General features: G+C 42.3%; 1 protein-coding gene across 1 annotated transcript in view; it reads left to right on the top strand.

Moving 5' to 3' along the window:
- The window catches only part of CRMP1 (collapsin response mediator protein 1), a 235,575-nt gene that overhangs the window by 107,712 nt on the left and 111,782 nt on the right, over positions 1-16,081 (top strand). Inside the window, exon 5 of the mRNA XM_063134405.1 lies at positions 3,890-3,951. Coding sequence (XP_062990475.1) covers positions 3,890-3,951 — 62 coding nt within the window. The remainder of the gene's footprint in view (positions 1-3,889; positions 3,952-16,081) is intronic.

Here is a 16,081-nt window from a genome sequence, read left to right as displayed (position 1 = left end):
CGGTAAAATGAGTACCCAGCTAGCTGGGGGAAAGGTAACCGCGACTGGGGAAGGCAATGGCAAACCACCCCGCTACAAAATCTGCCAAGAAAACGTCAGCGAAAGCAGGCGTCCCTCTAGGAGTCAGCAATGACTCAAGTGCTTTGCACGAGAGGTTCCTTTCCTTTCCTTTCCTCGCATATGCAAAAGCGCTCTTTTACAGGTCTATTATAAAATCTTCCAGCCAGATACTCAGTGGGCATCATTTGAAATCTGAGCTGGGTAAAAGCATACCTAATAGGAAAAGGTTAATTCTTGCAAATAAGTAGCCCTTTTATGATCTGTTTTGATTTTGGTATACCAAGTAGCAAATTTACAGGTTTTTTATGTATTCAGAATCTCTTTTGGCATCTTCACCAAACACAATATCTTGGAACTTATGATTGGATAAATCCTGCATTGTCGTTGTTAAGAGGATTGAGTAGCTCAATATCAGGCATCTACAAGATTGTACCTTGCCTTCTTTATTCTGCAAATCCAAAAAGCATAATTTTGCTAAATGTGTTGGGGTTAGGTTTTTACCCACAGAAGGAAAAGGACTCTAAAGAGTTAAAAAGATGTCCTTGGCCAGATTGTCTCTGCCAGGAGAAGTCCAGTATGAAGCAGATTCTTCCCTGGCCTACGTGCGGTACGAGAAGTACATGATGAAGAGACTATTGGTTAATTGGGCCAAGGAGAAAAGTGTATTTAAGAAGTCCATGTTGTAAGGCTTCTTTACTGCTATGATATTATCTTCACTGCTGCGTTTGTTGTCAGGATATTGCTACGTTGTTATTGCTGTACTGTTGGTGAAAGGACTGTATATATGACCATTTATTCTGTAAGTAATTTATTTAGTGTCAGTAAAGTTTCTTACTGACCAAAGACCGTGAGTGCTCTATTTTTGTTCTTAACTCCAAGCTGAAACCATTTCCAGCTCCACGCTGCTGCTGCTATTCGCACTCTGCTAAATTTTTAGGGTAAACCATTACCACGATAAAATGTTGTTCTGGCAACAATAGTAATTTCCCCCCAATACAATATTGTGGATTTGTGTATACATGTTTTTAGAGAAGGGAGTTCTAGTTCAGTCCTTAATAATGCACCAGGTGTACTGCGTGACACTGCCAAGAGCATACGCAGGAACTTGTTTTGGATTACATCAAGTTCATCTCTGCAGTGGCTACCCCACTGCAAAGACCTTTAGGGTTGGTTCAGTATAGTGCAGTTTCTTTATAGGCCCCAATAGACAGGCAGCTGAAGATGTAATTGCCTCAAAATGGGTATGCCATAGGGTATTTTCAGAGAAAACACTACCAAACCTTAGTGACTATGCTGCAAGCATAATTTTGTTATAGGGTCTCCTTTCATGAATTCATTCCTGTCATTTCGTGTCATTGTGGAAAACTCTTGTGCCCCTTCTTACTCAGTTATGGCAATGGCAAAAATTATTAGCATGACAACAAAGCAATCCTTATGCTAGGCCATATGTGATATGCTCAGTGCCTCATGCAGAAAGAAAAGAAACTGGGCAATCAAAGCAGAGAGAACTGTTGCCAAATGTCCTTTCTGGATACATGTACAAGCATACACATGTTCAGAGATACACCCGTCTCAGATGTTTAAACTTTGGTCATAGCACGTCTTGGCAGAGATCGGTCACACACACACACACACACACACACACACCTCTTTGAAAGCATGGAAATGTTATTGAACACATAAAAATAAAAAATGTACACAATAACTGAACTTGGGAATTGGCTGGTTGACACTATATGAACTCTAGAATGGACTCAATCACTTATACATATTAAGAAAATATAACGAAAGGCATAGCATAGATAGCAATGCACCCATTCTAAATGCTAGGGAAATTAGTTCAAAAGTCTGCTCAACATTTAAACTGAGAGCTGCAGTGCATAGAAGACTAGAATTATAGAAGTCTGATTCAGGATGATCAGGGGTCTGGAAACAAAGCCCTAGGAAGAGAGACTGAAAGAACTGGGCATGTTTAGCCTGGAGAAGAGAAGATTGAGGGGAGACATGATAGCACTCTTCAAATACTTATATGGTTGTCACACAAAGGAGGGCCAGGATCTCTTCTCGATCCCCCCAGAGTGCAGGACACGGAATAACGGTCTCAAGTTAAAGGAAGCCAGATTCCAGCTGGACATCAGAAAAAACTTCCTGACTGTTAGAGCAGTATGACAATGGAATTAGTTACCTAGGGAGGTTGTGAGGACACACAGACTTTATGCTTTAACCTTATATTCTCCCTTTATTACCTCCCGGGATCCCCTGTGCATCATCTGGATGCACTGGGGTGAGCCTGGGTATCAGCCCGGGCTAAACCCTCATCTAGCAACGGCCAGAGTGTCTATGGCAAAGAAGGAAATTCACACCCAAAAGATCAACACTCAGGCAAGACTTGGCATGTTTATTGAGTTTTACATGAATTTCATTCCAGAAACTGATTTGGGGAGGGAATTAGTTGAGCAAAACATTTGCAATAAAAATACAGAAGCAAACATTACACCAGTAATGAACAGCCTTCATTAAGATTTTTACTCCAATTGCAAAATTAGCTGCATTCTTGGCAAAGCCAGGCTTTAGGTGAAAAAGCAAGGCCACAGACATGCGTGGACTGCACAATTTGTAAGAAGAGGTAATAGAGGAAGAAGGGTTGGATTGGGAAAACAAGAGTCCCTAAAACTCATGGGAGCAGGAAGAGAAGGGGAACAAAAGATTGAGGTGAGCTCTTGGAGTGGGGTAGAAGAAGCGGCTTGAGAGAAAGCAGTTCTAAATAAAAGAGGCCTTTGCTCTCGCTGTTCTGTTATTCACTCATTGTAGCTTGCAAGACCGTAGGCAGAAATCTACACAAGGTTTGAAACACACATTCCAATTTATCCATTTATTTTTTTATTTATTAAATGTATATACTGCCCCATAGCTGAAGCTCTCTGGGTGGTTTACAAAATGCCTCTGGTGTCCCCCTCCCAATGAAACTAGAGAAGGTGTCCATTATGATGTCACACTGCCTTTTCTAGCGGAGGGTAGTGCCTTCAATTTCCATGGGGATGAATGCTAAAGGAGATAACTACAGTGCTGAACCCTTTTTCTAAAATTGATTCAGCATTCCAGTGGGTTACTAGTTAGCCATTGTTGGTCATTCATTCTCCCCTCCACACACACCCAAAATGGCAGCACTTTGCTACTAAATTTCCACATTTTATACTTTTTACACATTAGAATTGTTGTCACAACCAATATGACAATTCTGTTAAGGTTTGCAAAACCTGCTCCTTTTGCTGGGAATGGTGGTGCTGGCTTGAATGGGAAAGAAGAGGGGAAGAGAGAAAAAGGAGTGGCAGAAAGAGAACTTCTGGCTCTGTCCATGTTTTGCTTCACCCCCACTCAATTCTGAGTCTCAGCAGATTACCATGGTGGAATGCATCCCCCAACAGGGGGCAGCAGGGAGGGGAAGGTTGCCCACTCTTGGTTTATGGGAATAAGAAATACAGATACAACTGTGGGATAGTCATGTGAAAAAATACATAATAAAATAAGCGTTCTTAATCTGATAATGCCTAGAATGCATTCTCTTCATAAAAAAATGTTAGAGATGTGCTCTATGTAATTTCTTTCAATAAAAATAGGATACTGGCTCCACTACACATTTTACCCAGTGGGGTGTCAGAAGGCCTTTTTCACAAGGCATATTTGTGGCAAAGAACTGATCAAGTTTCAAAAACATCTCTTGTGTATCTAATACGTTCAGGATAAAAATTGGCACAATTTGCTGCTTTTTTCAATGGCTTAGGTACTTATTAACTCTTATTTTGCATCAATTCATTTTTTCTGTAAACAGGTGTTAATTCTTTCCAAGTCTACATGGTCTACAAACATCTCTACCAAATGACTGACAGCCAGGTAATCTGCTGCATATCTTTTTCTTATGAAATCTCTGCATCCCGTGCTTTTGAATTAAACTTAAGTGTGATAGAAAGAGGAAATCAACTAATTATGTTCCATCGTTATCGCAGAAATAAAAAGTGGTGTTGGATTTCTATCTTATATCTTTGGGTTATTTTCCATCATGGTATGAAATTCAGTTGGATTTACATTTTCTTTTAAATCAAGATTGATAAATGTAACATAAATACTACATTAAAGCACAGAATTAGTGCAGGATTTATTGAGAAAACTAATTTGTATGAAGTGTTTGAGTTCTGAAACACTTGGTTCTTATTGCCTCAAAGTTTCATGAAGGACCTTCACGTGCCTAGAGCTTATACAGAGGATACTTTGGAAAGTTACCCTTCATAATATTAAATGCAAGACGGCTAGACATTAGTAATTATGACATTTTAAAAACACTTCTTTCTTTGGAGATACTTCCAGTAAATTCACAATGAGATCCCGGTGCTGATTATCCAGACTTTTTTAAATTTAACATAGCATTTATTTAAAAAATTGTTTCTATAGAATATATTCTTAGACAACAGTATTGCATTATAGTAAGAATATGCTATGGGGGCAAACTACATATGACATTAAATGCATGTAAGTTTTTAATGTGCATAATTTTTGTTTGTTAAATAGCAGTTGCTGGAGCCTGAACTATCATATTTCAGAGAAGGCAGGGTGAACCCTTTTCCTACACACCCCATCCCACCTGCTCCCTATTAAAGCTAATATTAACCCTTGGAGGGAAGATTCTCTTGGCATTAATGGAAGTGTTCTCCCAGGGCCAATAGCAGCAGGGACTGGGAGGAGATTTTCAGCAGGACACAGGGAAGTTTTCATTTTTATCTTTATGCTCTATGGTCTCAATGATGCCACTCCCTCCCCTTCCAAGCTGACTCCTTACATAACAAAAACTGGGCACACTAAAAGATTTATGCATTTAACATCTAGACTGGCCCTCAATTTTGTTCTTTCTTATTCTAAACAAAACTTAGGAATTAGTTGTTATTCTGTAATTGTGGGAGTCTAATGAGATGTGGGAATTTAAGTGGAAAAATTAACAAGACAATATCTAAAGTGGTTTCTTGTTTTAAAATCAGGTTCATAGCAAATTTAGCTTGAGTAACTAGAGGACCAAATCAGTGCAAAACTAGGGGCCTTACTAGACAAGGCCTTAGCGCACTTTGAGGCCCGGTTTCCCTGCTGTGCGTCCAGATGATGCACAGGGGAATCCGGGCTCAAGGCGCACTGAAGCCTCCCTTAGCACGCCATAAGCGAAGTTGCTTATGGCATGCCTTTTCTGCAGCCTCGGCCTGAGGCCGGGGCTGCGGAACTCGCGAGTAGCCGGGAAAAGCCACGGACTGGGCACAGCGCTACGAGCGCTGTGCCCATCGGGCCGGAGGGGATCCCGGGGGAGGGGAGATAGGAGGGCGGAGGGCAACACACGCAACGGCGAGGGGGGCGGAGGGCGACACATGTGACGGCGAGGGGGGGTGGAGGGCGACACACGCGACGGCGAGGGGGGCGGAGGGCGACACGCGACGGCAAGGGGGGCGGAGGGTAACGACGGGGACAGGGAGGGAGGGCGGATGGGGGGGCTTAAGTAAAAAAAAAAACTTACCTTGTCCGGAGTCTTTGGGCCGCACGTGGCCCCTTTAACAAACAAAAAATGGCCGATACTGCAGGGCTTCCATAGTCCCTGCGTGTTGGCCGTCTAGGAGGTGGGGCGGCGCACGTTAAAGTTAGCATGACGTCGCCCCGCCTCCATGCCGGCTTATCCGGCATGGTCTAGCAAGGCCCTTGGTGTAACCTTAAAAATGTCACTCTATAGCACATTAGGCTTGTTGTTTTTTAATGGCATAAAAGGGAACTTTGGAGGGCTTATAGCAGCATTGCGGTGATTTTTAATAGGATTACAGCTAGGGTTGGGAAAATTTGGAGACACCTGCATCTGCTTTAAAAAAAAAATCTGATTTTTTCAGAGTGATATGTTTAGACTTGCATTTAATTTGGCCCATGCATGCTCTGTTCTCTATAGGGAGACTTTAAGGCATTTTAAAGAACTGATAATTGAGTATTAAATACAATGTAATTAACAAGGATTGGATCTCTCTGTTGTGGGGGAAAGTAACATGAAAAAGAAGCCAAATTGGGGCTAGTGGGACAGAGCAGCTAATCATATAGTCGAAGAGCCAGGAAGGATTTATTTACCCAGTGAGTGCAAACGCTTAGTGAATATTTTTTATTTATATATGACATAAGTGTCTCAGAAAAGTGAGTCTTACAAAATTCCAGTTTATTGAAAGTTCAATATAAAGCAAGTGATGAGTTCAACTAATTCAAAGCAAAAACAAGATCAGGATTTCACAGAAAAACAGCTCAGTTGTATCAAAAGTGTCGGTAGCAAAGTTTTCGTCTTAAACATATCTGATTTTGCCAAAGATATACATGATTGGGAGTCACAGTATACAGGAACTGGTAAATCGAAAACAATTTCAAAATCCTTTAGCAGCTGCAGGAACCACATTAACTCACTACAGAGCTCAGATAAGGCTGCATATTCTGCTTCACACGAAGAAGTGGAAATGAATGCTTGCTTTTTGAAAAATCTTTCCACATATCTTAGCCATATTTTGAAAAACTTTAGATATTCACTCTTCTGCTTAAGAAAGTAGATCCACAAGTATCTTGAATAATCATCAATAATGACTAAGGCATATTTAGCACCCCCAAGACTTTTTTTTCAAAAGGACCACAGAGATCCATGTGGACTAGTTAGAATCATAGAATAGCAGAGTTGGAAGGGGCCTACAAGGCCATCGAGTCCAACCCCCTGCTCAATGCAGGAATCCACCCTAAGGCATCCCCGACAGATGCTTGTCCAGCTGCCTCTTGAAGGCCTCTAGTGTGGGAGAGCCCACAACCTCCCTAGATAACTGATTCCATTGTCGCAATGCTCTGACAGTCAGGAAGTTTTTCCTGATGTCCAGCTGGAATCTGGTTTCCTTTAACTTAGCTCTCCACTCCCTGGCTTTGGAAATGTTAGCAATCTTAGACTTAGACATTTTACAAACAACACAGTCTAAAAACTTGCTGCAGCTTTTCAGCTTAACACCTTCAGAACATTGAATAGTTTTAGCCAATGCTTTGAAGTTTGCGTGTCCCATTCTTCTGTGCAACAAATGCACACAGCCATCATGTGGTGGAATGTTGCTTGCCATCCGACTCGTCTGTGCAACTCACGGCTTTTCCCCTTCATCTCCAGGCTCCATGTAGAAAAGACCATTCCTTTTCACTGCCGTCCCTTGCACTTCTCCGTCACGCTCCACGAAACATCTGTCAGCCTCAAATTTGATCGTAAAACCCAGCTCCGTTAAAGTGGAAACTCCAAGCAGACAATATTTCAGCTCCGGCACGAACAGCACATCATCCAGGCTCATTCTCAACGAAGATACAGCGCAGGTTCTTGTGCCAACGACTTTTGCCACTTGCCCGTCTGCCAAACCCACTTCCTTTAACGAGGTTTTCTCCAAATCCACAAACAGATCCTTTTGATTACTAATAGTTCTGCTGCACGCATAATTAATAAGCCAAATTCCATCATTTCCATCAAAAACGCCACCTGAAAGAAAACATACTTTCCTTCCTTGTGCCTCCTCCACACAAGCCGATTCAGGTTTCAATTTCATTCGGCACTCTTTACGTGACCGACTTTGCCGCACCGATAGCATTTCAGCTTCGACTTTTTCTCCTTCCTTTTAGAATCAACAGAGATATATTCAGCTGCTTTTCCTCTGGGCGAATTCTTAACTCCTTCACTCGCAGCAGGCTCACAATACTGGACTACAGCAGCTCTTTTTTCAAGCCGCTTTTGCTCCTCTCTGAGCAACCGTCCACTTATGAAATTCATCGTCATGTCCTGTACAGGAGTATTCTCAAGAGTAGTCACTAACACTTCATAAGAGGGAGGTAAACTTGACAGAATTATATAACACTTGTGCTCTTCAGACAAACGCATACCAGAAGCACTGAGCTGACTGAAGCAATCTCTCAGCTTTTGCAAGTGCTTAGTCACGCTCCCGTTCTCTGCCATCCTGGTGCGATAAATCGCCCTTGTTATGGTAATTCTGTTTCCTGCCGTCTCTCTCACATACACGGCTCTTAACTTGGTCCAAATCACATTAGGAGGATCCGAGTGCTCTATGTAAGACATTATATATTATGCATACATAATACAAGCATAGCTTTAGCACGTTCCGCTTGCTGGTCCCACTCACTTTGATCTTCCAATGCTCCCGGCCGTGGATTAGCCACCGCATACCACAGACTGTCCTTTTTAAGTGTCATCCCCATCTTAAAAGACCAAGATAGGTAATTAGTGTCCGTTAATTGCTCAAGAACATTGGTACTCAACTGATTCTGTGCCATCTTTCCGAGTTTATTTCCAGCCTCCTCACTTAACTCTTCCACGTCCGACCGGCTCTCACTTTCAGAAACCTTGGTGTTTGAGTCAGCGAACTCAACCTCTCCTTCCAGCTTCCAGACCACCGCACCGACTTCTCAAGGCAAACAGCCTTCCCAACGACACAGCAGTCGCTCCAGGGATTTAGTCGGCTCCACAGCTCATCCTAGCTGGCATTACTGAAATTAAACACACTGCTAACCTCTGCTGGTCTCGTCCTTTCCAGCCTCTGCCTGGGATTTCTCACACTGGACTTCCACAGCTCGATTCTCCACAGCCTGGTTCAATCCCGTTCTGGGCATCCACAGCTTAGGCATCCACAGTCTGGGCCCATAACCTGTCGGTAGCAAAGTTTTCTCCCCGGCGAGAGAGAGATAGCACAGCTGGAAGTTTTACCGTGCACAGCGGAAACCACAGACCAGAGTTAGACAGATTACAGCAGACAGCAGTTTCTTCAATAACGATTTACTGAGGCATAAAGCTTAGATACTCAAAGATATGTACAGCATTTCATTTCATACTCACAGCAACATCACGGACATCAGTTTACACAGGAGAGAGATAAGTAGACATTTCTGTACAGCACTTATATACAAAGTTTTATCTACAGAGACAATTTAGCCCTAATTGGCAATCAAGTCACTCCTGCCAAGGCTCTGATTGTTAACCTTGACATTTCGAGTTGGCTGATGAAATGTCCTGCAACCCTTACATCAGGTGGGTAAGTCTAAAACTGTGGACCATGGAAATCCATTCCCGGACAAAAAGTACATTGATCTAGTTAACATCTATGCTCGATGGATGACAGTGTACGTCCTGAAACTTCTCATCCTAGGAATCAAATCCCCTGAACTCATATATGCACTTTCTCAAGGTGGTCTAGGCATAAAGTGCTCTAGTAACTCATTCACTAGAGTACCAGTTGACATGGCACTAGAGCATATTGTAAATGCTGACGCTGCTTCAAGGTTCACAGGCATCACGGCATTTGCAAACTCAGAATCTGTTAGAGCCCGATGGATGATCACAAGGTCATTGAAAAGTGAGATAGTGAACAGCTTACTTGAAAGCAGTGGAATTACAAAAGCTCCAGATTCAAAGCATGATTTGCAACAAGGACGCATTGAAAATGATCACAGAGATATTGAAAAAATAATTTCAACCCTGAATAGTTTTTTAAACCCATTTCAAGACTTGGATCCTCAGGCGCCTCTAAGGAACATTTCAACTGGACAGACAATCAATGAAAAAGTCACACTGGATCTTCTTTCATTTTATTCTAAAGGGCAAGAAGCTGCTGAAAAGTTCAAAAAAATGTATGTGCAAGTTCCAAAGAATGTTGAAAAGCCCATCCCCTAAAATTTGGTAGCTAACTGCGCATCTTCTATTGCATCAAGTAACTTGAAAACCAAACAAAAGAAACTAGAGGTTGCCAAATGCACTTTAGATGCTTTCGGTAAAGTAATTCATATGGCAGCTGTTCAAAAATGTGATGTGAAAAAGGTCATTGAGTATTCTCTAACTACTGTGCCATTCTTTCTTGCTCAGATTGGTGGATCAGTGAATAAAACAGACAAAAGTAAGTTGATGCACAGGCTAGAAAAGTACCAGAATTTAGATGAGGAGCATGATATAACTACAGGTCAACCTCACATAGATGTGGCTGTATATGATGCAATGTTCATGTTGCACACTTTGAAGTTCCTGGAAACTTACAGACCTCTTGCATGTAAATTACTGGAGCACATTACTAGTACACCAGCTAAGGAAGTGCACCTGGTGCTTGACACTTATGGCTATCAAAGTATAAAAAATTATGAACATGAACGGCGAACAACTGTACCAACTAGTGACATCAAAGTAACAGCCGCAGATCAGAAGACCCCCAAAAAGTTAGTTGATGCACTTTGGAAAGAGCAATTTAAAACATCCTTACACCTTTCCTATGCAATGAGTGGAAAAATCAGAAGTACGCTTCACTTCTAGCAGGCAAAATTCTCTTTGTCAGAGCAGAGACTATGTGTTACAAATACACCAGCAAGGATGTCAGTGTTGAGGCAACAGAGGTGCCTGATCTTGCTTGCCATCATCAAGAGGCAGACACAAGGATTATTTGGCACATCCAACATACATCACATGATAGTGATCAGACAAAGAATATCCTGGTTAGAGCAAATGACACTCATGTGTTGGTTTTGTTAATTTACCATCAAAAGCACTTCCTAAACTCTCAGGTTTGGTTTGATTGTTGCGTGTCTTCTAACAACAGCAGAAGGACGATCAATGTAACATGTGTCACAGAGGAGCTTGGACATCATCTGGTAGAGGCCTTGTCTGGCTACCATGCTTTTACAGTGTCTGATTTCACAGCTGCATTTGCAAGACAGGGAAAAATTAAATCTTTTGAAATCATGAAAAAGAATAATGAATTCCAAGAAATTCTCAGGAGAGTCATTAACTTTAACAGAAGAAAAGATAGCTGGGTTGAAATTTGTCTGTGTCATGTACACAGTACCCTAGATACTCCTCTGTGAGTGAAGCAAGATACAGACTATTTATGAAGAAAACAACACCTAAGATCCAGTCTAAGGCATTCTCCAAAGTTAAAGGGATTGACCCAACAATGCTGCCTCCATCTAAACATGCTTTGATCCAAAAGAATAAAAGAAGCAATTCAGTGTCATGGCTGTGGAAATGAACAGATTGTAGAAAACCTGATGATGGCCTTGATCCTGCTGAACATGACTGGTACTTGGGAAATGGCAGGTACCACATAAAATGGTACGATGGTCCAGCACTCCCTGAAAATCTTGAAATGGCCACAAAAGAGAACAGTGAAAAAGAAGACGAGGAAACTGATTTTGACAGTGATGATAGCAGTTCCAATGAAAGTGAAGAGGACATCCGATGAAATTTATTTGTTAACCCTTCTCACAGAACATAGTTTTTATTTTGTAAATTGTAAATTTTTGTTGAAGATTTTAAAAACATTTGTTAAAAACAATTCAACCTAATAAATTGTCTTTTTAAATATCTCATCATACTCGTCCTGTTTGAAATTTTGTAAACAACATTTGAACATGTTCAACTGTAGAAATCATGGTTGAATATGTTCAAAATTATCTGTGCATCAGATCGAGAGATATTTAGGGTGGATGCTTTTGAAGTGAAATAAACTGTAAAATCATACAATCCTGAGAAAGTGAATGTATAATAAGGTATCTCTCATAATTTCGTAAGTGTTGGGGTAAACCCCATGTTATTATATATTTTCTTAATCCTCATTAAAAATGCAACTTTTTTGTTATTGAGTATTCTTTCAAAAGTCATAGTTTTTGAGTAAATCATGGTTAAACGTCATACATAACCAATGTGAACACTGATTTTACATTCAAATGAAATTATCTCCAAAACTAATGGAGTTAACAAAAATGTGTAATTACAAAAAGTATTTGTCATTAAATTTGAAACATTTCAGAAAAAAATAATCTCTGTAGCATAAACAGGTGAGAAGTTATGCATATTTAAATGTCGCCACTACATAATAGTATGGCAGCCATGTTGATGATGTCATCACGCAGCCCCCCCCCACCACTGGAATTTTGTAAGACTCACTTTCTTCTTCGTGGTCTCTGTGCATCACACATATGGGCTCTGCGCCTGCGCGAAGCCCCGCTTCGGGAATCTTCTATAGCTAAGAGGCATTTTGGGCGGGAACCCCTCCCCCTCTACTGCGCATATGCAGAGGGGTTCCCGCCCAGATTCCCTCAGTTCTTCTTCGACCATCACCGCGACAGCCTCGTTGAGAACACTTCCGTTTAAAATAGTGGTTCTCAACCTTCCTAATGCCGCGACCCTTTAATACAGTTCCTCATGTTGTGGTGACCCCCAACCATAAAATTATTTTCGTTCTTCTCTACACGATCCATTGTCATGGGATGGTTTGCTAATGAAAATAATACATAACAATAGCTTTAATAATACAAAAGATGATACATGACATAGTTCAGTCAATACAGTTTCCTAAGACCATCGGAAATATGTGTTTTCCAATGGTCTTAGGCGACCCCTGTGAAAGGGTCATTCGACCCCCAAAGGGGTCCCGACCCACAGGTTGAGAACCGCTGGTTTAAAACAAACAAAAACAGCTAAGACTTACCTTCGTTTTTCTTCTCTTCTCTTCTCTTTCTTCATCGTTTCTTCATTTATTCTGCGTTCCTATAAAAAAAATTTATATTGTTATTATTCTCCAACTTTACCTCAGACTCCAATTCTCTCGTTACACTCTGGGCCAGGGCGAGAGATGGTGGAACCCTCGGTAGCACGCTGTGACGAGTTTGCACGGCACTTTGAAGATAAAGTCTCGTTAAGGGACTCCGCATGGGCCCCAAGGCCCCGTTTAAAAAGTGTGCCCGTTGCGGCACAAAACTCCCTCCTTCTGATGGACACAATTTTTGTGTAATCTGTTTGGGAGAAGGCCATAAGGTAGACGCTTGTCCTCATTGCCAAGTGCTCTCCAAACTCACCAGACGCCACAAAGCGGATAAACTAAGGGCTGAGCTGTGGGAAAAGGCACTCAGAGCAGTGGATAAACCTGCTATGGCACAAGAAGAGCCGTTCGTGCCTCCAGCTCCCATCCAGCCGACAACAAGTCGAGCGGACCGGCCCCGACTGGATACCCCTGCCACGCCAGGGCAATCCTTAGCTACCTCGGTAGCCAAGAAAATATCGAAAAAGGCAAGAACGCCTAAAACTGCTGACAACGGAAAACAGAAGAAAAAGTCTAAGACATCTCATAAACACACTGAGAAAACAGCTTCGACGTCGATATCCATACCGGTATTGGCACCACCACCGATAATCCCTCAAGGGTCAATATCGAGAGCTCAAGCCACTTCAATAGTCAACCGAAGAACGACACCATCCTTGTCAGAAGGGGAAATAAGGGATGCATCCTGTACCCATAGCAGGGAGCAGTTACGAGCACCGACCGCCCAAGTATCTGCTTCACCATCAACCAACTTACCTGTCCAGGATCAACAAAGGATAGATTATAGACGTCCAATATCAACTCACCATCGATCTCCAGAGTCTCTGCGGTCATTCGACAGCCGATATCATGAATCTGAATCATATTACTATCGCAGGCAGCATCGATCTAGATCTCCTGCAAGAGATTGGGAAAGGGAATCACGATGGTCGCTTCCCCCAAGACATACTTATCAGTATGCAGACTGGCAAGAGCTAGACGATCGATATCGAAGATCGCCTGCTCGACGTCGCTCATATGAGACCACATCGGCACTTGAACCTAGACCCGCTCGATGTCCTCCATCTGAAACCTTGTTGGCATTGGAGCCGCAACCGGAGGATCAATATCAAAGATCGCCCTCTCGACATCGCCCATCTGAAACAATATCGGCACCCCAACCAATTGTAAATACTCAAGCGCACCAAATAGCCAGACCGGCAGAAATAAGCCCCCATCAGTCACAACAGATGGAAATTCAAACCATACAAGTTCCTTCCTCACCACAATCGATAGAGGACTACTGCTCTGACTCAATATCGATCACCTCAGCAACACCATCTCAACCGTCGCCCAACTTGATAGTCGAGGCGCAAGGTGCTGTATCTCCATCAGAAGGATTGGGACATTTTGCAGGCCTTATTCAAAGAATGGCACAGTCCTTGGGAATTGAGATGAAGCAAACACTAGAAAGATTGGCAGACCCCGTGTTTGAGGCTATTTATACAGATGCCACAACTCCAGTGGTGATTCCGTTTCTCCCAACTTTATCAAAGAATGTTAAGGAACACTGGAAAGAGCCTGCAACATTCCAACCTTCCTCTAAACGCCTCGATAACATGTATAGAGTCTTTGAAAAGGACGCCGAATTTTTGTTTACACACCCGCAACCGAACTCAATAATAGTTGAGTCAGCACAAGGTCAATCTCAGAGGGTGCATACTGCACCGGTTGATAAAGAAGGATGGCGATTAGACTTAATGGGACGTAGAATCTATTCTACAGCATCCCTCAGTTTAAAGATAGCTAATTACCAAGCGATGATGTCGAGGTACCAGCTCTTCTTATGGGAAAAGATGATGTCGTTATGCGAAAATCTAGGTGACGACCAAAGGGAGCTGGCTAGAGTCTTTCATGCTGAAGCTACGCGTATGGCAAGGCAACAAATAGCAACGGCCAAACACCAATCAGATTGTGGAGCTAAATCCATGGTAGCGTCAGTGGCACTCCGCAGACACACCTGGCTAAGATCAGCAGGCCTTTCACAAGAAGCTAGATCACGTATAGAAAGTCTCCCTTTTGATGGGACAGGCCTATTCAACTCAACAACAGATGAAGCGATGGATACGGTCCAAAAGGCGAGAATAACAGCCAGAAAGATGGGAATTGGAGTGGTGCAGCAACAATACTTCAAGCCCAGAAGATGGTATGGAACAGGGTCAAGTGTGCCACGTTATCAACCCGACAAACAACGTCCTAGACAGCTGCCCCAACAACAGAGAAGGAGGCAGTTCCCACCTTCGAAATCGAAGTTCCAACACCAAAGACCGGATTTTCAACAAAATCGGCGTCTTTGACTTCACCAAACCTCACAACACCAATCCCCCCTTTGGCAACCGCCTCGCTCCATCAATCGAGGCCTGGTCTCAAATAACATCTGACAAATGGGTGCTATCCATAATCGAGGGGGGTTACAAAATAGAGCTCGATACCCTACCCCCTATGGGGATTTTAAAAATAACAACACCAACCACACCTTTAAAGGAGGAAGTCTATTCCCTCTTAGAGAAGGGAGCAATATGTCCAGTATCAAAACAACAACTGAACCAAGGATTTTACTCTCGATACTTTGCCGTCCTGAAGGCCGATGGAGGGATACGTCCCATTTTGGACCTAAGGGAGGTGAACATCTACATAACACCAAGAAAGTTTCGAATGGTCTCCCTTCCCGCTATACTGCCGTTGCTCACAAAACACTCTTGGTTCGCCTCCATCGATCTAAAAGATGCTTATTTTCACATAGCCATTCATCGAGACAGTCAACGTTACCTACGCTTTATAATCGACAATCAAGCCTTCCAGTATCGAGTGTTGCCTTTCGGTCTCTCAACTGCACCCAGAGTCTTCACGAAGTGTGTTGCGGTAGTCTGTGCCCATCTCAGGAATCACGGTATACAGATATATCCTTATTTAGACAACTGGCTATTGGTAGCGGACTCAGAACAGACCTTGCAACACAATATACACTTTGTCCAAGATCTCATGTGTCAATTAGGTCTCCTAATAAACACAGAGAAGTCAATCCTCTCTCCAACCAAAACTATAAAATATATAGATTGTAAGCCTATGCGGCAGGGTCTTGCTATTTACTGTTTTACTCTGTACAGCACCATGTACATTGATGGTGCTATATAAATAAATAATAATAATAATAATAATAATAATAATAATAATAATAATAGGAGCAATCCTAAATTCGAACACTACCCGGGCATACTTGCCAGAGGACAGATCAACTGTCATAAGAACCCTGTCAGTCCAAGTAATAAGACAACGCATCATAACGGCCTATACAGTACAGAGACTGTTAGGACTAATGGCAT

Source organism: Elgaria multicarinata, chromosome 9 (assembly GCF_023053635.1).
Source record: "Elgaria multicarinata webbii isolate HBS135686 ecotype San Diego chromosome 9, rElgMul1.1.pri, whole genome shotgun sequence".
Taxonomy (NCBI): domain Eukaryota; kingdom Metazoa; phylum Chordata; class Lepidosauria; order Squamata; family Anguidae; genus Elgaria; species Elgaria multicarinata.
Note: the sequence above shows the minus strand (reverse complement) of the source record. Positions and strands in the feature narration are given on the sequence as shown.